Source organism: Ischnura elegans, chromosome 8 (assembly GCF_921293095.1).
Source record: "Ischnura elegans chromosome 8, ioIscEleg1.1, whole genome shotgun sequence".
Lineage (NCBI taxonomy): Eukaryota > Metazoa > Arthropoda > Insecta > Odonata > Coenagrionidae > Ischnura > Ischnura elegans.
In genome coordinates this window covers 18559848-18586134 of record NC_060253.1, presented here as the reverse complement: position 1 = coordinate 18586134, position 26287 = coordinate 18559848, and the positions used below count along the sequence as shown (strand labels likewise).

General features: G+C 40.1%; 1 protein-coding gene across 5 annotated transcripts in view; it reads right to left on the bottom strand.

Moving 5' to 3' along the window:
* Positions 1 to 17704, bottom strand: part of LOC124164214 (fibrillin-1-like) — a 56889-nt gene extending 39185 nt beyond the window's left edge. For all 5 annotated transcript variants that reach the window (XM_046541442.1, XM_046541444.1, XM_046541443.1 and 2 more), the window contains exons 1-3: positions 17619 to 17704; positions 12124 to 12255; positions 561 to 704 (exon numbers count right to left, since the gene is read on the bottom strand). In XM_046541442.1, coding sequence (XP_046397398.1) covers positions 561 to 704; positions 12124 to 12220 — 241 coding nt within the window. In that variant the 5' untranslated portion in view covers positions 12221 to 12255; positions 17619 to 17704. The remainder of the gene's footprint in view (positions 1 to 560; positions 705 to 12123; positions 12256 to 17618) is intronic.
* Positions 17705 to 26287: the final 8583 nt, after the last annotated feature.

The following is a 26287-nucleotide window of genomic DNA, read 5'->3' as shown; positions in this document are numbered from 1 at the left end:
ATATTTTTTGCTATTAAAAAACTCTACGATTTCATTAGATGCTTTATTTACAACACATTGAGTGCCAATAAAAAATAAATAAAATATATATATAAAAAAATATATAAAATAAATATGTCAGGAAATAAAAGAGAACTTGATACTTTAATGAAAGGATTGTTCGAAAAGTTTATTCTAGAGTTTTTTTTTAGATTTCAGGGCAGTTTCAATGAAAATGTTCAATAAATAAATTATAGAACCATAATACACTATTAAATTTTATTAGATGGAAAATTCTCACTTTCCAGGGTATTTTTCTTACTGCATTGCTATTTTTTGTTGATTTTTATCTAGTATTTAAGAGTGAGAATAGCGTCAAAATCCAGTTATTTCCTAAAATTTACCGGGGGGAACCCCGAAATTCTTTGCTAACGAGGGCATCATCATGATTCACAGCCGAGGGCACCCAATCATCCCAGACCGCCCCTGTATAATATTATGTTGCATAACATTTCCTCTCACATCGTTCATTTCGCACGAGGCAATTCACTAGGAAATATCTGTCCGTTATTTTCACTTGCCTTGCGCGCATTTTAGGTATTCGTTGACATGGTATCCGTAATTGCAGGCACAGATTCCTTTTCCGTAAGTTGTAGTACACTTTCCATTCTCCAAAGTCTCGCAACCCGCTCCGTCCTCGCACGAGTCACCCACCAATGCGTGGTCTGGAAAATGAAAATAAATATGCATCAAATATAAAGTTCAATATATTTTGATGCTCAAGGTATATCGAGTAAGCCTAATTATTGTGGTTGAAGCAATCACATGGGTTAGATTAGGAAAATAGACTGCAGATTTAAGGTGTAGTTTTTTTCCGCGCTCAATAAAGGATCATAATTCTTTCGATAGCTTAGCTCTGGGTTAGCTTGACTCGTAATAGGTAAATTAGGCTCTGCATGAGTTGTTAATACATTATTATAATTGTAAATGCTAAATATCTGCATGAAATTAAATAAAAAATAGCGTCGCCGAAAGTCGCGATAATTGCTTCAATAGCTCATTTGGGGCTCAGCTACGCTCACGAAGACATAAAAAGATTTTAGAGTGAAATTTTGACGTTCCCTACTTCAAATTTTCCGTGCTTCGAATTTTTAAAGTAGTCATATATATTGAATAACCCTATAGCAACGTAACGTGCCCGTTTTAGCCCCTATTAACGGTATGTCTTGTGTGCTCCAGCCTTATTGACAGTAAAGCTTTATGAGTTGTTGGCAAGTTTTTCCTTTGAATGAATGCGGTAGTATAATTAGTTAGTATGCGTAACACTTTTACTACTGCGTGGTGCGCATGTGGGAATCCTATTGAATGCTGGTGATGGATCACCCTCTGCCAAAAACCCTAAAGGTGGCTCGAATGGTTTTATTTGATGTAGATTTACATAAATGTGTAGTAAATCTATTTATTTTTCACCAATATGCATCGAACCTCCTTCGGACAGTAAAATACACGTTTATGTTTTCAATTATATGCTTCTAATCCGAAATTTCTGGGTGTTTCCTTGTAAAACACCTCATTTTCAAGTTAATTATTAGCGATAACAATATTCTAGCTAAAATTTGCCTTAAAATTTCTTGGTAACAAAATAAATGTTTACATTGAAAAGAATGCCATTCGCGTTGTTTCTCTGTACTATTTCCTAAAAGGCTTTAAAATTTATAGCCTTTTGTTGTATTTGTGCTGGAAATAAATGAGGCTCGATTGGCTCGACCGGCACGCCGCCTACCCCGGCTTATCAGCGGCAGTTGTGAGCTCGGGGAGTTGCTACCCTACCTGCGGCCGAGCCAGTCGGACTCGCGGAACTGAAAACCACGTTGTCTTGAGTCATTGAGCGGTACACCACAAATGGCGACGAGGATAAACTATGTGGAAACTAGCGTTATGTAACAGATCGATAACGGCTAGGATAAAGGAAGTAATTCTGTGTGATCCAGTAATTCTGAAATGGCTGGAGTAATAGGCTCGGTTGGCGAGTTTGATAGTACGATAGACACGTGGTCGTCGTATGTCGAACGATTTGAATTGTTCGTGGAATGTAACGAGATAAATGCGGCTAAGAAAGTGAGTACTCTCTTAACCGTTGTGGGAGTTAAAACATTTAATTTGATTCGTGATTTGTGCACGCCGAACAAACCATCATCAAAGACGTATGGCGAGTTAGTAAAGCTGGTAGAGGACCATCTTTACCCGGCACCATCATTTATTGCTGAGCGCTACAAATTCAGCAAGAGAAATCAAAATGAGGGGGAGACGGTAGCTGATTACATCGCAAACCTCAAAAAGCTGTCAATATATTGCCAGTTCGGGTCTTCCTTAAATGACTATTTAAGGGATCGCCTAGTAAGTGGCATCAGGAATGAGTCGACGAAACAGCGACTACTTGCAGAGGCCAGCTTGAGTTTCGAGCAGGCAGTCAAGATTGCCAGCTCAGTGGAGGCGGCAGAGAAGAACGCAGCAGCCTTGGCTGTCCAAGGAGTCGACAACGGCGGCCGAGTACAGCACATCGCATCGTGGAGAGCAACGCAAAGGATCAACAACCCTACATCGACCACGTCAAACTCAGTGTCCAGGGATGGTGGTGTGAAGTGTTTCTGTTGTGGGCAAATTGGGCATGTAAAGAATCAGTGTAAATTGTATGGTGTTACTTGCCATAAGTGTGGGAAGAAAAACCACATTGCCAAGGTTTGTCGATCGACGAGTGCGTTGACAAGTGCGACAACTGTGCGTAATAATAGTTACGGCCATTCCAGACCTCCAAAATGTAAGTCTTTTAATAAGTCTATGTTAAAGCCAAAACACAATTTCGTGGGTTTGGAAAAATGTTCCGATACGCAGAGTGCTTTTTGTGTGGGAAATCAAGCTGACGATTTTCACATCGAAGATATTCAGCATATGTTTGTCATGTATGAGGAACATATTGAGAAAGTCAAAGTTGACCCAATAAGGGTAGATATTGTCGTTCAGGGTGAAATGACTACGTTCGAAGTAGACACAGGAGCAAGTGTGACTGTTATTAGTGATACATTTTACAAGAATAATCTAAGTTCTTGTACGCTTTACCCTAGCGAGTTAAAGCTATGTTCCTATACCAATCAACCGATTGTTCCAATTGGTAAAATTAAAGTCAAGGTCAGCTATCAGAATGTAAATAAACTTCTTGATATGTATGTAATCCAAGGGGGATCACATCCGTTAATAGGACGTGATTGGCTTAAAATATTGGGCATAGACATTTCCTTCAAAAATAAATCCGATCTGTACGGAATTAGCGATTCAAGTAAAATATTTGATAACTTTGATTTAATGGTTAACAATTTAGTAAAAAAGTTCCCTGAAGTTTTTACCAATAAATTAGGCCAGTACAAAGGCGAACCAGTAGAATTAATTCTGAAAGAGAGTGCTAAGCCGAAATATTTCAAGCCAAGACCCATTCCCTTTTCCTTAAAGTCAAAGGTTGAGAGCGAATTGCAACGTCTAGTGGACGAAAAAGTGTTAATGCCTGTACGTAGCTGCAATTGGGGTACGCCAATTGTGCCCGTGTTAAAAGCTAATGGTGACATCAGAATCTGTGGGGATTTTAAGGTCACATTAAACCAGTATTTGGAGGTTGATAAATACCCCATACCTCGCATTGAGGATTTATTTGTAAGCATGCATAAAGGTCGGCATTTTAGCAAAATTGATTTAAGCAATGCATTTATGCAATTGACCTTAGATTCTGAGTCACAGAAGCTTTGTACTATTAGCACACACAAGGGTCTCTTCTCTTATTGCAGAGTGCCCTATGGTATTTCGAGTGCTACAGGAGTATTTCAAAAGGCCATTGAACAAACCTTAGCAGGGTTAGAAGGTACTGTTGTGTTTTTAGATGACATTTTGGTTAGTGCACCGGATACTAAAACTCATTATGAGCGATTGGAGGCTGTGTGTAAACGTCTAAGTGAATGTGGTCTAACAGTAAAAAAGGAAAAATGTAAATTTTTTGCAAGTAAGGTTGAATATTTAGGGTTTAAAATTGATAAAGACGGATTGCACACATCCCAAGATAAAGTAGCTGCGATTGTGAATGCACCCATACCAAAATCAGTCAATGAAGTTCGAGCATTTATTGGTCTTGTGAATTATCATTCTAAGTTTATTAAAAACATGTCAACCATTTTAAATCCTATGTATAAACTTCTACGTAAAGATGTTCCGTTCAAATTTGGCAAAGAATGTCTTTATGCATTCAATGAAGTAAAGAAAATCTTGACGCAAGCACCTGTGTTAGCACACTATGATCCAACACTGCCCGTGAAATTGGCAGTTGACGCCAGCTCCACCGGACTTGGTGCTGTTTTAAGCATAGTCACTCAGGAGGGTGTCGAAAGGCCAGTTGCATTTCATTCGCGAACCTTGTCTCCTGCCGAGTGTGGGTACTCACAGATAGATAAGGAGGCATTAGCAGTTGTTTTTGGCGTCAAGAAGTTCAACCAATATTTGTACGGACGGAAGTTTACTTTATGTACCGATCACAGACCCTTAGTAAGCATTTTCGGCCCAAAAAGGGGATTACCTGTTTTTGCCGCGAGTAGACTGCAGAGATATGCTTTGTTTTTATCAGGGTATAATTTTGATGTTCAGTACGTTAAATCTGAAAAACATGGTAATGCTGACGCTCTTTCACGTATGCCATTACCTGACTTACACTCTGTTAATGAAGAAACAAAATTGGTAGGAACTTATTTGCATTGTATAGCTGAGAGTTCCGTACCACTAAATTTTGAACATGTAAGAAAAGAAACACAGAGTGATCCTATCTTAAAGAAGGTGTATAATTATGTAATGAATGGGTGGCCTAACTTTATCTCAGAGGAAAATAGTGAGTTACAGCCATATTTCTTAAGGAAAGATGAACTGACTGTAGAGCATGGTATTATTATGTGGGGGTACAAAATTGTTGTTCCAAGTAAATTGCGTGACTATGTTCTGAACGAATTGCATTCGGGTCATCTAGGTATTGTAAAGATGAAATCTGTGGCTAGAAATTATGTTTGGTTCCCTAATATTGATAGACGAATAGAAGACCTAGCTAACAATTGCTCGCCTTGCCTTAGAGAACGTTCTAGCCCTCCCAAGAGTGAACTTCATGTGTGGCATTATCCCGCTTCTCCTTGGGAGAGGTTACATGTGGATTACTTGGGCCCTTTTAAAGGAAAGATGTATTTAGTGGTGATTGATGCTCATACTAAGTGGCTTGAGGTATTTGAAGTTAGCTCTACCTCGGCTAAGGTAACCATAGAAAAGCTCAGAGAGCTATTTTCAAGATTTGGACTACCTGTTTCCTTACATTCCGATAATGGCCCACCTTTCACTTCATTAGAATTTAGAAATTTTATGGTATCAAATGGTGTGAAGCACTCATTTTCGCCGCCATACCACCCTCGATCTAATGGCCAGGCGGAGAGTTCTGTTAAGTATGCTAAGCATAAGTTAAGTTGCGCTTTTGTAGAAAATGCAGATGTAAATATTGCCCTGAGTAATATATTGTTTAGTTACAGAAACTCTATTCATAGTACTACGAATGAAACCCCTGCTAAACTAATGTTTGGCAGACCTTTAAGATCCAGACTAGATCTATTGAGGCCTAATGTGGTCAAGAGAGTGGAACTTAAGCAAGAAAAACAAAAAGAGTATTTTGGTGTTAAGAAAACAAGGATTTTGTTTGAAAATCAACCTGTTCTAATTAGGGATTATCGCTGTAAAGACAAATGGGTTGAAGGGATCGTATTAAAACAATTAAGTGGTGTAATGTATTCTGTAATGTTCAAGTCTGGTTTTGTTTGTAACAGACATATTGATCAGCTCATTGGGATGAATTCCAGCTCAGTGTATGCCAATTCTGATGATGTTAAAACGGGTGATTTCAATGTCAATAATGACGCAGTAGCGGAGAGGTTCCCAAACAAAAACAACCTTTCCCCTCACTCCTCACCCACCTCTAGCATTCCCAGTACGCCACGTTTGCCTCACGCATCCCCATCGCTGCAATCCCCGGTTCCTTCTCACTCTGACACTCAGTCAAATGCAAGTGTTCCATCTCCAAACGAGGGATCAGCTGTTGATAAAAGATACCCTCAGCGCATTAGGAAGCCGGTTGATAGATTTCAATCGCAATGATCTTGTTTATTTGGTTATATTTGAGAGTTTAGTTGGTGTTTATATTAGTTTTTATAGTTTATGCATTGTTACACTGCTATTGTTATTGCCTTATATTTCCAAATATGTGTTTCCAAGGAGTTGTTAAATTTTTGTTTATTGAAACAAATTTATTTTTTTTGTTATTAAGTTTTGTTCTATGATGTAACCATTTTTGAAAGGGAGGAATTGTTGTATTTGTGCTGGAAATAAATGAGGCTCGATTGGCTCGACCGGCACGCCGCCTACCCCGGCTTATCAGCGGCAGTTGTGAGCTCGGGGAGTTGCTACCCTACCTGCGGCCGAGCCAGTCGGACTCGCGGAACTGAAAACCACGTTGTCTTGAGTCATTGAGCGGTACACCACACCTTTGAAGTAAATTTAGCTGCGTATTTTGAACCAGTGGCGGATATATATGGGGGGCGCGCCCCCCAACCCTTACGGAGCCGCCCGCATTGCTTAGCATTGCAGTACCACATAGGTAATTTTTTTGTATCATAAGATTGCATTGTCTTTGATAAGTTCCCACTGTCCCTATCTGGGATTTGTCTTCCTCATAGAAAAATCTCCCCGGGATGGTGGTAGAAAAATTGCGCACGCATGGTTTCGCTAGGTAGGGCCTCCTTTGCTTCCATAGCACTGGAGTGTTTTAATCCTATTCCACTCCCTTCCAACCCTTTCCTTTCCCTGGAGGAGTCGGCGGGCTCCGATCGCGACGGCGCGTCTCCATCCTATTTCCTTCCACTCCAGTCCCTCCCCGGGTGTCCTGGCGTATAAGCCTCGGGCTTGGTTCCGGGCCCCGGCGGTTGTAACCTAGAAGAGCTCCCCTTGAGCTCTCATTAGATTTTGTCTTTGATATGATCTACCGATTCGATCGATGGATTTTTCTTCCTCATAGGGAAATCCACTAGGATTGGTAGAACATTAATAGCTCACGCTTGGTTTCGCTAATTAGTAGGGCCCCTTTCGCTTCTATAGCGTTGAGGTGTTTTTCCCTCGTTCCGTCCCTTCCGTTCCTATCCCTTCCCAGAGGCGTCGGCGGGCTCCCATCGCGGCGGCGCCTCTATCCTTTTTCCTTCCTATAGCCCCTCCCCGGGTGATCGGGCATATAAGCCACTGGCTTGGTTCCCGGCGCCGCACAGTGGTCCCAAATTGGAAAAAGCTGGCCAAAATTAATAACGTAGTTATTTTATCCAAATTAGAAACAAAAATGACTGTTTCTTATATATTTTGATTGCCTTAATCCGATTTTGACATTATTTTTACTCTATATCTTCATTTAAACATTTTATGAGCTGTTATTATTTAAACATTTTTCAGAAAATCTCGATATAGAAGTCATTGCGAATGGCGATCATTTGTTTTACATGGAGAACTTAAAACAGACTAATTTTAAGATAAAATATGCATAAGTTGTTGGTAAAAGCCATCATAGAATTAACGACATGAAATTGACGGGATTCGGACCCGCGACCATCAGCTTAATCGGCGAGATACCTATATCGGAAGACTACTCACATTCACTCCATTTTTGGCTTCCATGTAGTTGATGAGTTACATTAGACTATGTAAATTAAATGAGAATAAGGGAACTGAGGAGAATAATGTATAGATTCCAATAAAAAACCTTTATTTCACACAAAACAATTAATTCAGAAAGAATCGTCGTCCGATGTCACATCGATAGACTCATTGTCGCTCCGCGAATCACTTAAACTTAACAGATATTTTACCTCAACAGGAAGACTGACCTCGTTTCTTTTTGGAACTCATGATATGATTGAAATGCATGGGTCGGACGTTAAAAGGAGTCTCCGAAAGACATCTTCATTATTTAATATTCTAGAAGACTTTCTTGAATGATGCTCTCAGAATTTCCGCATGTCTTTGTTCCTGGCATCCAATGCTTCCTCCGATAGAACCCCAATGGGAAGAAGGGATTCTTTGGCTATTGCTGCTCCATGAATCAGAATTTTATGCAATATGGGTGGCATGTAGTACGAGCTATAAAGCTGGATGTACAGCTAAGCTGTTTCCGTGCAATATTGGTGGAAGGCTTCAATATTTATCTCATAGCCGCTGGATAGTAAACTTAATATCACAGAAAACCGATTTATCAGTCTTTCATCGATGCCTGTAATGAAAATTGCAAATCAAATAAATAATTACATTTAACGCATCATAAGAATCTGTTCGTAGATTTTTCAAAATTATGGAAACAGCTCCATTATTCAGTTAAATGCCAATGAGGGAAAATGTTTCTACTTTTTTATTATATAATTAATGGTATCGGGAGTAACTTGGTGGAAATCCTTCATCGACGGAATTTAAGGAATAAAAACTTAGCTTTTTCGACAAGATGATTTATTTTACCCAACCATAGTTTCATTGCAGCGTAACATTTCACAGGTTCATTTCAAACTCACCTTGAAAATGTTACGCTATAACGAAAGGATGGTCGGACAAAATAAATCACCATATGGAAGAAGCAAAGTTTTTATTCCTTCAATTCCTACTTTATTATTATAGTTTTATACGTACCCGTAATTTCAGCTGATGCCTTGCTGTCTGCGAAAAAACGCCGAGCCGTGTTTCCGTCGTTCGATGTTTTTTTTTTAATTTTTAGCCAATAAGAAATTGAAAAAATTGAGTTGAAAATGAATAAAATATATGGAAGCTTAAATATGCTTACCTCGGAGTTTCCGGCGTAAACTGAAAGTTGGATGCCGGGCAAACCAAGTGTCTCAATCCTCTGGACGGGAGAAGCTTCTTCAGTTAGCGGAGTTAAAACCACTCGAGCACAGCACTTGTTCACTAAACAAATCACTAAAGAAAACTGAGTGGGAATTATTCACCACATCTACACAGTGGTCATGGTGAGGGAGGCCGTCATCCTCATTCCGTTATTTTCTAAGAAAAATAACGCAGGTGCAAGATGCACCCTTGCACCCTTGGTGGGCTTAGACGAATTTTTCCCTCCTCATCCCATCCTATCTACGTTTTCAGGCTGTTGAAAGGATTCTGGAAACAATACTTGGCGGCACTGGGGCGGCAAGGGGATTAGGGAGCCTTTATTGCTCCAAGCGCCAAGACCTTTTTTCGGAGTAATGTGTTGAAAACGCTGTCCAGCATGTAAGCAATCTTCGCTCGATAAAAGTATGAGGAAAATTTTGCAGAAGAAAACATCTAGTGGTTACTGTCAATTGCTTGCATAGTGAGTAATGTAGCCATTTTAGATTACGTATAATTTGCTGATAAAGAGCATGAAAACCGGCCCTCATTGGTTTAATGAATATTTAAAAGAGAGTGTTCATTACATAGTGTTCATACGAAAAGCTTAAAACACATTATGAATAAAATCTCACAGGATGGAGAATTATGTTAAGTATACACCACGTGTTTTCAACAACCGATACAAGAATATTTGAGTGATAATGCCACTCGGTCTTCCGCCGGCCGCCGGCCAGCCGCCCTCAGCGGAGCGGTGCACCGCTCAACTTAAAACCCTCTAGATGTCGGATAGGCAAGTATAGGCAAGATTTTTTTTCTCCATCTTGTTGTATATACTCTTGCCAAGCAATCTGCATAGGAATGTTCGGGGGGCACGGAGGGCACCAAACTGTATCGACGCATTTTACTAAAAATAGGCCCAAAAATAGCTATCATTATAAATAATTAAATATTGTTATAAAAATACTGAAACGAACAAAATTTACCGTGATATTATGCAAAAAGATGCAAACATACCGCGTAAAAATTGGCAGACGAATCTCATGAAAATAAAACAGTCATATATTAAGTTGAATTTCCCTAAAACCGACCATTTCCATTCGTCGAGCGTTTTGGCCTGATCATGCCCGTGTTTGACGGGTTACACAGGTCAACATAATAATCACACAGATCTATGAGGTACGAAATATTGTAGGCCATATCCTGTAGAGTACGAATAGATAATCCAAAACTTCCTTGTAAAAAGTCGAAAAAATGACTTTTGGCCAGCTTTTTTCGATTTGGGACCACTGTGCGCCGGTGTGTTGTATCCTTCGAAGGTTTTGCCTTGAACCCTCAAACTCTTTGTCTTTTATATGCTATCTAGCAATTTCATCGATGGATTTTTCTTCCTCAATGGAATACCCACTATAATCGCTGGCACATTCATTGCGTAAGCTTGGTTTCGCTGTTAGTAGGGCCCGCCCGCGTTTGTGACGGTGCGGGATACCTCGTCCCTTCCCTTCCTTTCCTATCCTTCTCTTGGAGGTGTCGTCGGGCTCTCATTGCGGCGATGCCTCCTATCCTTATCCTTCCTCTGTCCTCCCCCTCTCGAGGTTGCATGGGCGTATAAGTCTCGGACTATGTTCCCGGCCCTCGAGAGCGTATCCTATGCGGTGCCCGTTCTGGGTTACCCGAAGCCACTGTCTTTTATATGCATCTAGCGATTTGATCGATGGATTTTTCTTCCACGTAGAATAATCCTCCAAAATCGCTAGAATAGTAATGGCTTTGCCTGGTTTCGCTATTTAGTTGGGCCCTCTTCGCTACTATAGCGTTTAGGTGTCTTTCCCCGTCGCATCCCTTCCAACCCTATCCTACCCTATAGGCGTCGACGGGCTCCTACTGCGGCGGCGCCTCTTTCCTATTTCCTTCTCTCCAGCCCCTCCCCGGATGATCGGGCGTATAATTCTCTGACTTGGTTCCCGGCCCCGGTGTGTTGTATCCCTGAAGGGCTCCCCTTGAGCCCTCATTCTCTCTGTCTTTTATATGCGTAATATGGGTTTAAATAAAAATTTCTACAACTTTGCATGTGACTTATTTGTTTGTCATTACTACAAAAGTAAAGGTAGCTCAAGATATCTTTGGCGCCCCCCCCCCCATCGAGTTTTTTCTATATCCGCTTCCGGTTTGAACAGGGATATGTCATGTAAAGCAAAACAGACCTATTTGAGGTTTATTTTGCGTTTTATATGATTAAAAACCTATATTTTAAGCACCGTTTCGTGCCATTTCAGTCACTCATAATTACGTAGATATATTTCCAGAACTAACTTATACCTTCTTAGTCTCAACCTCGCCCGCGCAAAGGCATATGATTATTATTTTTTTCCTTTAAATTTTCTTCAGCTTTCACTGAGTTGTTTTAGTGTAAAGAACACGGGTTCTCACCACACTTTACTATTGAATTGAGTTGAGAAATTTTCTCGCGATGTGACAGGTTGAAATTATTACAGCCTTTTGCAATTTGATGTATGTATTTGGATGAAGGTTGAGTATTTTGAAACTGTTTTCTATATGTTTCGGGATGATACCGGTAGCTGAGATGACAATTGGAGCTATAAAAACCTGTTTCATATTCCATATTCTTTTTATTTCTAGTGCCAATTCTTGGTACTTATTTATTTTTCACGCTATTGTCTTTTCGATGTTATGTGACAGTGGCACAGCAATATCAACTATGTAACAAGTTCTATATTTCTTATTATTATTATTTTCCTTTTTCCCTCTTGCTATCTTGCCAAGATTGTTCACAGTGAACGGACCAGGCCAAGTTCACCTAAGTTTTGTTATTAGTTCAGTTATTATTCTATTGAAAGGAACCGTCGGACAATTTGACAGGTGTCCAGGATGACTGATTTTTGTATTTTTGGTAGAGTTTTCTCCAAGTTTAGGTTCTTTATCTGGTGTAAAACTTCGCACGGTGTGAGTCCTCTTGTTGTTATCACTCTTGGGCATATATATACTGACTGCATCTTCCACAAGGTTTTTATCTCTGCTGCAAATTCTGCATACTTATTAATTTTGGCGGAGTTAGTTTTTAATTTTTTCACTATTTTTATTATTATTATACCGACGACCTTTCCACCCCTATCCACTCGTCGGTGGTCGCTCATTGCAGGTTTCACAGTACATAATTACCTGTTGTTTGAGACCTTTCGATGACATTTCCCGTTACATGGGTCACAGTCACGATCACAGAGATCAAGATGAGGGGGTAATACGAAAGTGCTGCCATCGCTTCCTTTCCGTTATCGTTCACTCTTCCAAGGACTAAGGGGAAGAAGGAAAATATTATCAATATAATAACTGTACAATTTATCCAATCCAAATTCCATGTAACTGTTCAGTTTTGGGAAAATTATTGCCGTTATAAAGGTCTAAAAAAATTTCTTAGACAATGATCGGTTTAAATCTGAGTTGGTTAACTCTACGTTATAGAACGCAATACTTTAACGCACGAAAATTATTTAATAATGGCTGAAGAAAATTCACGTAAGCATTGTTTTGATTACACAATTCCATGAACTTAAACGTTACATTTTATGCATATGAGGGTGATCACTTCCCAATAATTAATAAAATATGTGGATTACTTAATTACTGGATGCATGTTTGGCATTTTTTAAGTTTTTCTGCGTGAACACCCATTCCTAAATGTTCATATGGATATCAGAAGCAAATGATATCCAAGAGCTGGAGTGAAATGCAATTTCCTACATTGCTACATTAACGACATGTTTTGTGTGTTCCAGCTCTATTGGCAGAAAACCTTATTGAGTAGTTGGGAAGTTTTTTCTTTGAGCGAATGCGGTAGTATAATTTGCTAGTATGCGCAACGTTTTTTCTACCGTGTGGTGTGCATGTGGTAATCCTATTGCACGCTGGTGATTGATCACCCCCTGCCAAACACCCTAGAGGTGGCTCGCAGGGTACTATGTGGATGCACATTAATATGTAGTAAATCTATTTATTTTCTTCCAATATGCATCGAACCTCCTCCGGGCTGTAAAATATATTTACGTTTTATTTCAAGTGTTTCAAATCCGAAATTTCTGCAAAATACCTTATTTTCAAGTTCATTATTAGCGATATCAATATTCTAACTAATAATTGCTTTAAATTTCTTGGTAATAAAATGAATTTTTACATATTCTTCGTGTTTTTTCTACTTATGCTCTTGATATAACTAGTAAAGTATTATTATTTAATAACAATAAATTACGAGCACATTACTTACTCTTACAATGAAAATTTTATAAAGAACGGTAATTGGGAAGTGATAAGCATATCTCGAAACGGAGTGTGTCATGAATCCCTGATAAAATTAATTGTGGAAAATTATAATTTGCTCAGGTTTAAATGCGTAATTATTTTGCTACGCATCAATATTCATGCTCTTTTAATCTCGAAATTCGTCATACATGACCAGGCTTTTATTTATCTGGATCTTGTCACCAGAGTAAAAGAGATGAATTTTAGCGATAGTCTTGAAAAAACATGCGTCATTCAAACAACAGATTACCCAACGGGAGCCATTTGAAATACACGCCGGCTTAATTATCGACGAGAAGGTGTCACACAAAGTTACTTATCACGAGAGATCAATATCTAAAGGAAATAAAAGATATGAGGTGTGGAATTCCACTAAGCTGTGTTTGCGTCTTTCACCTTAAAGACGTAAATTGGACGTACACCATCGCTGTTGGGGAAAAAATCTCCGTGTCATTTGGTGAAATATCCTGAAACCTCACATTCTGCAATATTACTTAATTTTTTTAATGGTATACCAGACCCACGGACAGCTAGTACATTTATCGAGGCATTCCACTGGTCGAGGTAGCTTTACACAGACCATTTTGCTAATTGTACCGGCCTCTATTCCCATAATCTGGACTTAGAACTCTCGCAAAAAACCTCGTAATACAAAACGAACGCAATGACAACGGGACCGTAGTAAGAATCTTGCATATTTTTGAAAGGTCTGGGGGGTCGAGGTGGGGGGGGGCGGCACGTGCCCCCCCACCCCCCGTAGATCCGTCTATGCTTTCAGAACTCCGTGGTGCACGCTTCGAGAGTAAGCTAGCTATGTTGCCAAGTGGTAAGAGGCTTTTTATCGAGACAGTATTTTTCCGTTCACTGAAAAATTCATTGCTCATTTTTATTCTGTACCTATGCAAATCCTATTCTATTCCCTTACCTCCCTCGCTAACGTTAGACTGTTTTAACCATTCCCTCTCCGTTCTGTATTCACCTCGCCCATACCCTCTATCTCCTCCATACTTCATCTAGAAGCTGCCCCTCCTCACCCATCATCATCGTCAATAGTCAACAATCCTAAGATAGATTTGACGCAGCTCTCAATTCCTCTATCCTATCCGCTAGACCTTTCATAGCGGCGCATTTCTTCACTTTTATATCCCTTACAATCTGTATATATGTATAAATATAACTAACCTGTATATAGTGGCGGATACATATGGGGGCGAGGGGGTGCGCCCCCCCCCCCCCCTTGCGGGGCCGCCACCATTGCCTAATATTACAGAACCACATTTGTAACTTTTTATATCATATGATAGCATTGTCTTGTGTAAGTGTATAATCGTTTAAAATGAAAATTGCTTAAAATCTGAATGCTACTTATTTTTCATAACGGTAAAAGTAAATGCAGCTCAAGATGTATTTTGCGCCTCTCCTTGAGTTTTTTCTATATCCGTTAGTTTTCTGTATAAGTACCTATAACTCACTCGGGGCCGTTTCTTCCCCTTCTTCCCTTCCACCTGTCCCTTTACAATTACTTTCATCAGGCCATCATGCCTCATAATGTGGTCAACTAATTGTAAGTTATCCAGTCTTTTGCTTAGGAGACTTCTCTTTTCTCCCACTCTTATTCTACCGCGTAAAGTACATTTCCATGGAGTATTTAAGAAGTATTCTGGCAGTCTACTCTTCCTCTTCAATTCATAATAAGGTCTACTCCCTTTCATTCTATCTAAAACCCTATTCTCTTCCTTTCTCTCCCTCGTTTACCTAACATTCTTCCCTCTAATACCGTTTTCAACATCCCCTCCCCGCTAAGAACTCCCTCCATACATACTTTCTATCTCTTCTGAGTCTCATCTAGAAACATCTTCTCCTCACCCACCATTTACAGCACTTCGTCGTTCCTCCTCATCCTCTACGTTCTCTTCACCTTATCCATTCTTCTCCATACTCACATCTCGAGCACGCTCAGTTTTTTCCTATCATCCCATCCTGAACCGTAAAGCGCGACACTCTACATCTGACTCTTTCTTAGTCTTTTCATAAAACTCTTACCAAACGACCCACTTCCCAGCTCTTTCCTGTTCATGTACAGTCGTACATCCTCAAAGCAAGCGGAACGTAAAGCAAATAAGTGAAATGGTGAGGCTAGAAAATGATTTTTCATGTCCTTGGCGATACTTAATTCACATTCTGTTCGCGCAAATTTGGCGGTTTACGTTAAATCCAGAGACCTAAATTCATTATGTGTGTATTTTAATGTGCTTTGATATCCTCTATTACTTGCGTTTAACGAAAAAATATGTGAATTAACAGACTTTCGTGGGGAGAGCATCTGGAAATGACTGTTTTTTCGTATTGATAGTCACTAAAAACATTTAAGATGTCATGGAGAATAGAAATTTTAAAAAGCAGAATTGCCACAGAGTTTGTCGAAAGGTATAACCTTAATGAAAGTCATTGACTTCAATTAAAAATGTAGACATTATTTAGAGGTTACATTATTTACTTGGTCCTTAGAAAATGAAATGGTTGTCGTGTAAAAGATCAGGGCAAAGGATAGCTTAGAGTTTAAAAAAAATATATTTCTAACATTAGCATCTCTGTACATTAATCAATAAATTAAACTCATAGTAATCCAATTATTGGCTCAATATGCCACGTTGTAGTATATAGTATAAGTAAATTATGCAAGAAATATGATTTACTAGGTAACCCTTGCGAAAATTTGGTACTCTAACACCTTACATATAGATTCATAATATTCTTTTATTCTTAAAACAACTTCACAGCACACTATCACTCTTGTACTTAACAATTTTATACCTTTAAATCATGTACAATCACTGTGTGCAGTTCGCACTTTTTTCATTTTTTTGTTGTCCATTCCCGCTGCTGATAGTCTTTGAATACTTTCAACACGATATTTTTATTCACTCGTGATATACATCATCTTTTAAGTTCCTTACACAAGATGCCTCTTTCAGAGAACTTTTAGCAATATTCATGTTTCTTAGATTTTATATGCAATATTTTTGCCTGTTTATGTTACTTTTCTTTGGTTAAGCTATGGATTTAACGGGTTTTTGTGCCTTTTTTGACGATTGGAATAAAAAAAATGTGTGGAGTCGATATACCTTGAGCAAGTAATCGACATGGAAATATCGAAACTTTCAAGTCAAATAAATGGATAAATTGTGAAATCTGAGATTGCGATTGTATTTTTCGTCAGAAGCCGGTGATTCAACATTTAAAATAAATCTTCGTTTATCACTGTAGGTGCAGTATTAACAAAGCATACACGGAATGACAGAAAAAGACCTTTCTGTAAATATATTATATATATGATTAGGGGGGATCCAGCACAAAAAGTCAGGGGAAACAAGTTTCGAATCCGGAACCTAAAATTTAGATTAACTCATGTTGGACCGGATGAAGTGTTAAGCAAAATTAGATAGCTGCCGAACACACTGTCAATTCATGGACTCATTTATCTACATCCACATAATACCCTGCAAAGCACTTCCAGAATATTTGACAGGTGGTGACCAATCACCAACATCCAAGACAATCTCATCATGCACACCATACTGTCATAATTATATTACGAATTATAACAAAGAGTACGTCCAAATTCATGCAAAGGTGAAACTTGCTCACGATTGGTACATCCTTAAGGTAATCCATGTTAGGTAAGAATAGTGGAATGTTAAAAACATGCAATGAGTCGCTGTTAATGTTATTAATCGAGACACCGTTGCAATCCTTAATATTACGTGGAACGAATGACATGTCAAGCTCTGTTTTACGGTCTATTTCCTTCATCTTCTTCGAATGATCATGGATGGCTACCATAGCACGACGGTAAACGAAGTATAAGTTTCACGTCGTCGGAAAAACACTCCTCTCCGAATTAACAAGGTATATTTATTTAGTATTTTCCTCCAAGTTACTGCAAATACTCCCAACTTAACTCGTCCAGCATATTGGAAACGTTGAACTTTTTATCGCAACAACTCATCACGAATCTGACCACCCTGCGCTTTACTCTGTTTCATCAAGTCAGCAGTCGTACGTCATAAGGATCCCACAAGCTGGCAGCATATTCACAGTGAGGCTTCATTAGAGTCAGGTAGCTTATCGCTTCCACCTCTTTATGGCATTTACACAGAATTATTTCTACAAATCTCATTTTCCTGCATGCTTCGCGCATGCGTTTATTCAATGAAAGATATATAGTTGCCACAGACATCGGCAATTTGCAATAAAATGGAAGATGATATCACATGAGACGCTTGAGATATCAGGTGAAGTGAAAACTCTTCCCATAAAACATATTATAAGTGACAGTAAAATTATCGCTTAAGGCTTACCGATTTTGTGGAGTACGTCGACAATCGGCTATTCTTGCACACCGGTATCACAAGGAATAAAATTTCCTTGAACGACTCAACGCTTCTCACCATAAACTGATAATGATTTTAATCTCATTCGCCACCTCATAAACCAAATATTCTCAAATCATCACCCATTGTTTCGGGTCCAAGGCGTGTTGCGTCCATAAATCTGTCGAAAGTTTCATCCTGTCACCGTCTCACGAACCTCACAAAAAATAACCTGGACTAAAAAAAAGATTCTTGCAGCGGTTGATAGCTATGATCATTAAAGGTTCTTTACGTCAAATAATCCTGATATATCAACGCTGACGTGAAGTCCGAAGCATATCATTCTATTCATTCGAGAATGTTACCACTTCATCCTCTTTAGTTCCAAGAAAAATGCTTTTAGTTCTTGCTGTTATTTTATTATTGAAATAGCTCTTGTCTACGCCAGATTCCGGATAAGCGTGATGCAAGAAGCATTTCACGTAGCGAGCAGGCAAAAGGTGGTTTCGTAAGGAACATTAGCTCCATAACATGAATATGGCTTTTGCCAGATCAAAGTTTCGACGGAAAGGCTAATAATAATTATTCCAGATGGCGGCGAAGCCAATAGGGTGGTGCCCAATTTTTTTAAATTGCCTAAATCAGCTCTTATAAAGGCTCGCTGAATTTCACCGACAGGCTTTGAATTCGTCGGGCAGAGCAGCGTAGCATATGCATTACGTTGTTCAGTCGCCTTTGACGCTCCAACAGAAGCAACTTATGTTTATCTGAGGACATTTGACGGCATTTTTACCTATTCTACCCTACTATCTTATCCTTGCCTTATTTAAGCCCCTGAGCTTACGATAAGCTGCCTATCATTTTTTTCCGTAAGAAAACCATAAGAAACGGATAACTCTTTCACTTTTTAATATCTGGGGTTACGCCCGTAGCACGCAAAGTGCTCAAATTTCTAATCGATTTTTGACAATAAAGAAATTCTATTTTCTCATTTTTTCCTTTCTGCCCCATTTTTCTCGCATAATTTCTTTGATCTATGCCAGATATCATAAAATAAATTAAGACAAATAGCAATCGCGGCATCCGCCTCATGATGCTGATATATTAGCAATTGGTTTTCCAGATCTTATCCGAGTGCTTCCTTTTCCATTTTCTTTCCACCAACTTTCGTTTACTAACCAATAGGATTCCATATACATCTAAAACATAAAAATGCTGAAAACTTAACGATGACGTAAAACCCCCATTTTAAACATAAGCTACAACAAAACACTTTCACAGACCAAGAAAATATTTGGCTGAAGAAATTAAAAATAGCGTATACGTAGGTCGGAGTTCTATAAGATATCCCTGAAGAAGTTGAGTTTCACAAATCTGCAAAGAAATTATTATTTAGCTGAAGGATAAGCCCCTCAAGGGATGGAAACAGGCTCGTAGTTATCACGAATAGGTCAATTTATTGTCATTCATGGGATTCCCATGAAGCCTATAAAGAAAAATACTAATTGAAATTATAGTTTCTACAATTTAGCGCCACTATGACTTCCTGAGAGCTTGTGCCGTTTACTTAGTTGCGGGCATCCATCTACAATATTATTTCTACTGTATAGATACCTTTTTCTCAACTTATACGCAACCATGCTCTACAAATGAGGTACCAAAATGCACAGAATTTGTCAGAGAACATGCGACGGCATATATTAATTCCTAAATATTGCTATTGTTTTCTAAAATTGGTTTTTAAATAATTAAAAAAAAAACAAAAAAACAAACAAATAAAAAAGAACAAAAACCGGTAAATATTCGTGACGTTATCGGCGCACAAACTGATACATTTGTTCATTTGCAACAATATCTCGTATTCTTTAAATAACTTTTATCAAAATGCGACTGATTCCACATTCTATTTTTCTGTTGATACTTAAGTATGAGTCATCATGTGCGTTTAACAGAGGATAGTGTAATTACTTCCAATGTTGTGTTTAAAGATGTCCTCTGACCTCAATTTGTACATGAACATTCCAATTAAATTTGTACATAAGACCCTGCTTTTTTTTACATTTTAAAATTAGAAACGCGCCTATCCCTCTGTGGATCTGCATTGAAAAGAGCGGGGGATGCCCGCTGGGAGCGGGCGCAGCACGCACGTTAGCTTATATCAGCAGAAATACCATCGATATTCCACTTCATTCAATATGGAAAGGCATAGGTGTACTTTTCTTGAAAGAATAATATCCTCACGTGAAATAGTGTACCCTTCTTTGGCTAATAGCTAACAGTGCCCCCTACCTGTTCCACAGCCAGATTGACTCTGCTGCGCTACCGGTCGCTGCCTTGTCGTCTATCGTTGTGGCGCTGTTTCCCATCATAGTGTTGCACCTTTTGCTGATTACTATAGTTTTACAAAAGAGAACCACAATTCAGTGGGGACACAGGGATTAATTGTGGCTTGCCACTGTTTGCCTGCCGTTTTGTGGGCAGGCTGTTTTTGTACCTTTTTTGCACGTTTTTTGCCCGCAAGTTTACTAAATTCCGACCTAAATCTCAGGGACCAAGTCTAAAATGTGCGTGCAGAAATTCTGCGTATTGCGTGCGCGATGATGTATTTTCGAAAGCGTGAATCGTGTCATGCGAGTACAAATTTTACGTGCAACCACGAGCGAGAATTTTTTAGAGCTCACCCCGGGCTAGGCCGCTGGCGTGTGAATGTCGCACATTTAGATAAGGAGAGCCAGATCTAGTGATAACAAATTTTATAATATTTCTTGGAGTTTAGGTCAATGTAAAAAAAGTTATAGCCAACGTTTCGATTTATTTTAAACCATCCTCTTTTTTATTGTTTTGATTTTTAAAATCAAAATTAACGGTAACTAGGTGTGGCAATACCTTAGTAACATAACATTAATGAATATGTACGAAGTTAAGAGGTATGTCAAATTTTTGTGTGTATTCTATTCTGTTCCTAACTATATATATATATATATATATATATATATATATATATATATATATATATATATAAATAGTTCAAGTTAATATCGATAAACACAGAGACACAAAAAAGAAACACTCACATTGAATAAATAAACTCGTCGAAGCTATCGAAGCACTTCAGGCTTCTTCGTCAGCTGAAGTATGAATGGTGAGGAAAGGAGAGGGTTGGAAGAGGGAGAAGAGGGGTAAGGGGAGAGGTGTATGGGGAGGGGGAGTTAGGAATAGGGGTTAGGATGCGACGTTCAGACCTGGAAAGCTATTGGCTTGAAAGTGCCAAATGCAAGCCAATTCGAGGGTGTGGAGGTTGAGGGCGGAGTCGGTGGGAGGGAAGGAGGCAATAATGGATACTTTGTAGCATTGATTGAAAATGGAATCATGTGAAAGACAATGTGTAGGAACTGGTAGAGAGGAGTGGGGGGAAGATGGACAACAGGAGGCGCGATGATTGTTAATTCTGAGATTGAGAGGGGTAGTGCATTGGCCAATATAGAAAGCAGGGCAGAAATTACAGTGAAGAAGGTAAATGATGTTGGTGGAAATACAAGTAGTGGAGGGGAAAATCGGTAGGAATTTAAGCTTGGGGAGAAAAGAGGCAGGGGGTGGAGAGAATATCTTGCAGGTTTTACACCTGGGACGATTGCAAGGTGAGGGTGTGGAGATAGTGACTGACTGCGACTTTTGGAGAGGGCGGGTGGCTTTAAATATGGTGTTTAAATTCGGCGGTCTCTTAAATGTTATCCGAGGAGTGGAAGGGAAAATCTGAGAGGTGGACTTGTGTTTGGAAAGGATGGGGTACAGGTCCTTCAATATATTTTGTAGCAAATGAGCACCAGGAAAGTAGGTTGTGAGCAGAGAAGGAGAGCAATGTTTGTCTGCGCGGGGTTTATTGTGAATAGCCGGTTTTTTTCTTATTTTGTTCAACAAGAGTTTTTCGGGGTAGCCGCGGTGAAGAAGAGAGGTGTGGAGTTTGGAGAGGAATTTTTGAAGGTCTTCGGGGTTATTACAGATTCTGTGTCCCCGGACAGAGAGGGAATAAGGGATGGAACGTTTGGTGTGTGGTGGATGGCAACTGCTGTAGTGAAGGTATTGTTGTTTGTTGGTAGCTTTGATGTGAACCGATGTTTTGAATTTGTTATTATTTGAAAGGTGTATGTCCACATCTAAGAAGGTGATATTGGTTTTGGAGATTGAAGAGGTGAAAGAGACTGAGGCAGAAGCGTTAAGTGAAGAAACAAAGGTATTGAGAGAGTCGATGTCATGAGGCCAGAGAATGAAAATGTCATCTATGTATCTGAGCCAAAGAAGAGGTTTTAGAGGGCAATTAGTGAGGAAATTTTCTTCAAACAGGCCAAGGAAAAGATTTGCATAAGAAGGGCTAAACCTACTTCCCATGGCGCAGCCAGATATTTGCAGATAGTAGTTATTGTTAAAAGAGAAGGCATTGTGGGTGAGAATGAAATGGGAAAGATCAAGAAGGAAGTCAGTGCTAGGGTTTTGAGGAGTGGGTCGTAATAAAAGATAGTGGCGGAGAGCAGTGAGTCCCTCAGAATGAGGGATTGAAGTGTAAAGTGAGGTTACATCAATGGTGGCCATGATAATGGGCTGATTGGGGGGGAGGGAAATGGAGTTGAGTTTAGAAAGGAAGTCATGAGAATCTTTGATGTATGATGGAAGGGACTGAACGAAGGGTTGGAGATAGAAATCAACGAAGGCCGATATTCGCTCCGTAGGAGAGTTTCGAGAGGAAACTATGGGGCGGCCTGGGTTATTAGTTTTATGAATTTTTGGAAGGATGTAGAAAGATGGTGAAGTGGGGTGAGCTGGTAAGAGAAGAGAAATGTCTGACTGGCTTAGGCCCTCAGAGGGAGCATTTGTTTTTAGTAGGGCATTCAATTCTGTGTGAAAATCAGAGGTAGGATCTGATGAGAGAGGGGAGTAGGAGGAAGGGTCTCCTAGTAGTCGGTTGCACTCTGATATGTAGTCGCTGGTGTCAAGTACAACGACCGTGGAACCTTTGTCGGCCGAGGTAATCACTATGTTAGGGTTTTTTTGGAGTTTCCTGATGGCGGCGGACTCCGAGGGGGAGAGGTTTGGCGGCGGGTGGAGAGAGCGTAGGAAAGATTCACTCGAAGCCCTAGAGAGGAGACAGTTGATAAAAATTTCAAGCGGGTGGTGGGGAGGAAGAGGTTTGGGCTGGTGAGAGGACAGGGAGCGGAATTTGAAGAGGGCATTGTGAACACCCTCCGGCGCCTGTTGTCTCATGTGGGAATTCCAGAAAACCTTCCACCGAAGGTTTCGGCAAAAATGCAAAATGTCCGTGAGAAGAGTAGTGGGGTTAATCCTAGGCGTTGGGGAGAAAGAGAGTCCGCGGTTGAGGACAGAAACCTCGGCGGGGCTGAGCTTAGCGGAAGAAAGGTTTACCACTTGCTGGTCGGTGGGTTCCACTGGGTCCCGGTCGTTAGGGTCAATTGGCAAAGGATCGCGCCGAGGAGGCCGGGTTGAGCGCTCCGGGGCTGCTGTGGGTCGCGGCGGAGGTGGGGGTGGAGGGGGGAGTTTAAAAAGTGTGGCCAGGTCTGGTTTGACACCTATGAGAGGAGGGGGGGCCTGTGGGTGGGGTGAGAGACGCAGGGGGAGGGAAAGGCCATCTCGGAAATGTGAAATGCATAGGGAAGAGAGTTTGTGCAGTGAATTCTCGCGTTTCTTCTCGAGGAAGAGGTGCGCCGAAACTAGAATCGTGTTAACTTCCTTAAGAAGGTGAGGTGAACAGAGTGAAATTAATTTTATGAGAGAGAGCAGAGAGTTATAATATTGATCAACTAACCCTTGGTATTGCGTGAGAGTGAATTGGCATAGGGAAAGCGAGTATTGAAAAGAAAGAATGTGGAAGGAGGGACGCAGAATAGGTGGAATGCCCGAGAGAGCGAATTTTACTCGAAGGCCATTCGGAAAAGTACCTAGTGAAATGCAGGATGAGAGAAATTCTGTGTGGCAAGTGTATTGGGCTAGTTTGAAGGAGAATTTTTTGATTCGTTTAATCCAAAATGTAGTAGGTTGAACGTGATCCATTGCAAGGGAAGTGGGAATAGGAGATGAAAGAGAAATGAAGAGAGGAAGGATGGATTAAAGGAAATGAAAGGAGAGACAGGACATTGAGGGAAGTCAGCTACAACTCACAGTACAGGAACCGAAGAGGCGGCCGATGGACGGACGAAGAAGAAGATGATGCGCCGATCCAGGCACAAATACACAATGTTTTGGAAAATATGATATGCACGTGGCACGTAATATAAATAGTTCAAGTTAATTCTTCCCCCCACTCCTCTCTACCAGTTCCTACACATTGTCTTTCACATGATTCCATTTTCAATCAATGCTACAAAGTATCCATTATTGCCTCCCTCCCTCCCACCGACTCCGCCCTCAACCTCCACACCCTCGAATTGGCTTGCATTTGGCACTTTCAAGCCAATAGCTTTCCAGGTCTGAACGTCGCATCCTAACCCCTATTCCTAACTCCCCCTCCCCATACACCTCTCCCCTTACCCCTCTTCTCCCTCTTCCAACCCTCTCCTTTCCTCACCATTCATACTTCAGCTGACGAAGAAGCCTGAAGTGCTTCGATAGCTTCGACGAGTTTATTTATTCAATGTGAGTGTTTCTTTTTTGTGTCTCTGTGTTTATCGATATTAACTTGAACTATTTATATTACGTGCCACGTGCATATCATATTTTCCAAAACATTGTGTATATAACCTGTGAATTTATTTGTATGTTTACGCTTAAGGCGTCGTGTGAATGAATGAAGTAGTGTATCGGCCATATTGGCTTATTTCACTTGGGCTCTGCGTGCCCCGAAACGCATGTTCCTGTCTCTTTCCTGCTATCGTGTGAGTGTGTACCTTTCCTTTCATCCTTGTGTCCTCGTCCATTCCTTCCGTTGGTGAGTGGTGAGCTGCCCCAGTGCCATCTATTGGCTACTCTTGTGGGCCAAAGCAAAGGGAGTTTCCTGTGTATAAACCCCCGCCGAAATCATGGTAAATCTAAGCGTCCTGGTAGCGCAACTGGTAGAGCACCTGGCCGGCAACCAGGAGGTTCTGGGTTCGAGTCCCAGTCAGGCCGCATTTTTACCCTCTGATTTCTGGCTTTTTTCCACCTACCACAGCACCGTTGTCCTTGTCCTTTTTCTATTCCATGTTCCTATCCCTTTCTTTCCTTACCTGTGAATTTATTTGTATATATATATATATATATATATATATATATGTGTATACTTTAAATTATATTACTGTTGTTAGCCCCCTCGGGCTTGATCGGGCAAATTTGGCAGGGATTTGAGAAAGGAAGGTCCAGAGATGTTGGGAAAGTACCGTTTATTCCTCGTTACATTGCACTTCCATCGTGACCGCCCACCCGAGTTCCCTCTGCTCCTCCTTCACCTTGCTTTTATCCCCAGTCAGCCGTTTGTCGTAATTCGCATTCCTCCGGGAAAGGTGGATGGCACAAAGGGTGGGGAGGGGGCGTCTGTGCGGGGGGGGGGGGGGTGCCGTTGCTGCAATTCGGCAATCGGACTTCGTTGCACATTCCTCTAGTGTGCGGAAAGGAAAAAGGTAGATGGGGCAAGAAGGGAGGGAGGTGACGAGACATGAATGCTGACATGGGGACTTACACTGTATAAAAAACGCGATCGTAACATTTTTATGTAAAAATATTGTATATCGTTGTTATCTTTGTATTTTATACTGTTCATGTTTTTTCTTTCATAGCCCTGAGGATGATTTAAAATAAATCGAAACGTTGGCTATAACTTGTTTTACATTGACCTAAACTCCAAGAAATATTATAAAATGTATTAAACAAGGTCAAGAATAGAAGGGAAAAAAATAGTGATAACAAATTGCAGGCCTAAATCGATTTTTCGAGCAATTGACTTTAAATGGAAATCAAAAGCTCCAAAATTCTTTTCAGAAATCAAAATTTCGACCAAAATATCGATTGATTGAAAAAATCGACGGATCTTGTAGAAAGAAATTTAGTTCGTGCAAAAAGGTGTTTATCACTCATTCGATAAACACTTAAAATACGCATTTCATTCTTGGGAAAATTATCTTCTGCGCATTGAATACATTGTTGATTTATTATTAATAAAAATTCACAAATTCATACATATTAAAGTTTTGCGACCATTGATTAGAATCCTTTGATTTCACTGAAAGTTTTATCTTTTTATCACTACACAATAAAAAGTTATGGTGCTTTTTCAGACAATTTATTTAATACGACCGGTTTCGTCGCAGATACGACAATTTGTGGCACAGAAATCGCTATTTTTATAGTTATTTTGCTATTTATTCGTTGCTATTACGCGTTGGTAGGGGAGGGTTGCGATGGGGTTGGAGCGTTACTCAACTTCAGGGGAATTTCCAAGAGCGGGGAATAGTTGACAAAAATATTTTCATTTGCTAAAATTCCATTCCTGCTGTGCTTCCTGATCTCCAATTCCTCCAAGTAGTCCATCCTTCTTCCTTTTTTCTCAAGGTGGAGAATTTCCGGAACAAAATCGCTCCTGTGGTCACTCTCCCATAGGTGTTTCGCGAAATGCGATTTGTCTATCTCCCCGTTTCTTTAATGCCTTCAGTGATCCTCTGTTCTTACTGGGAACGAAC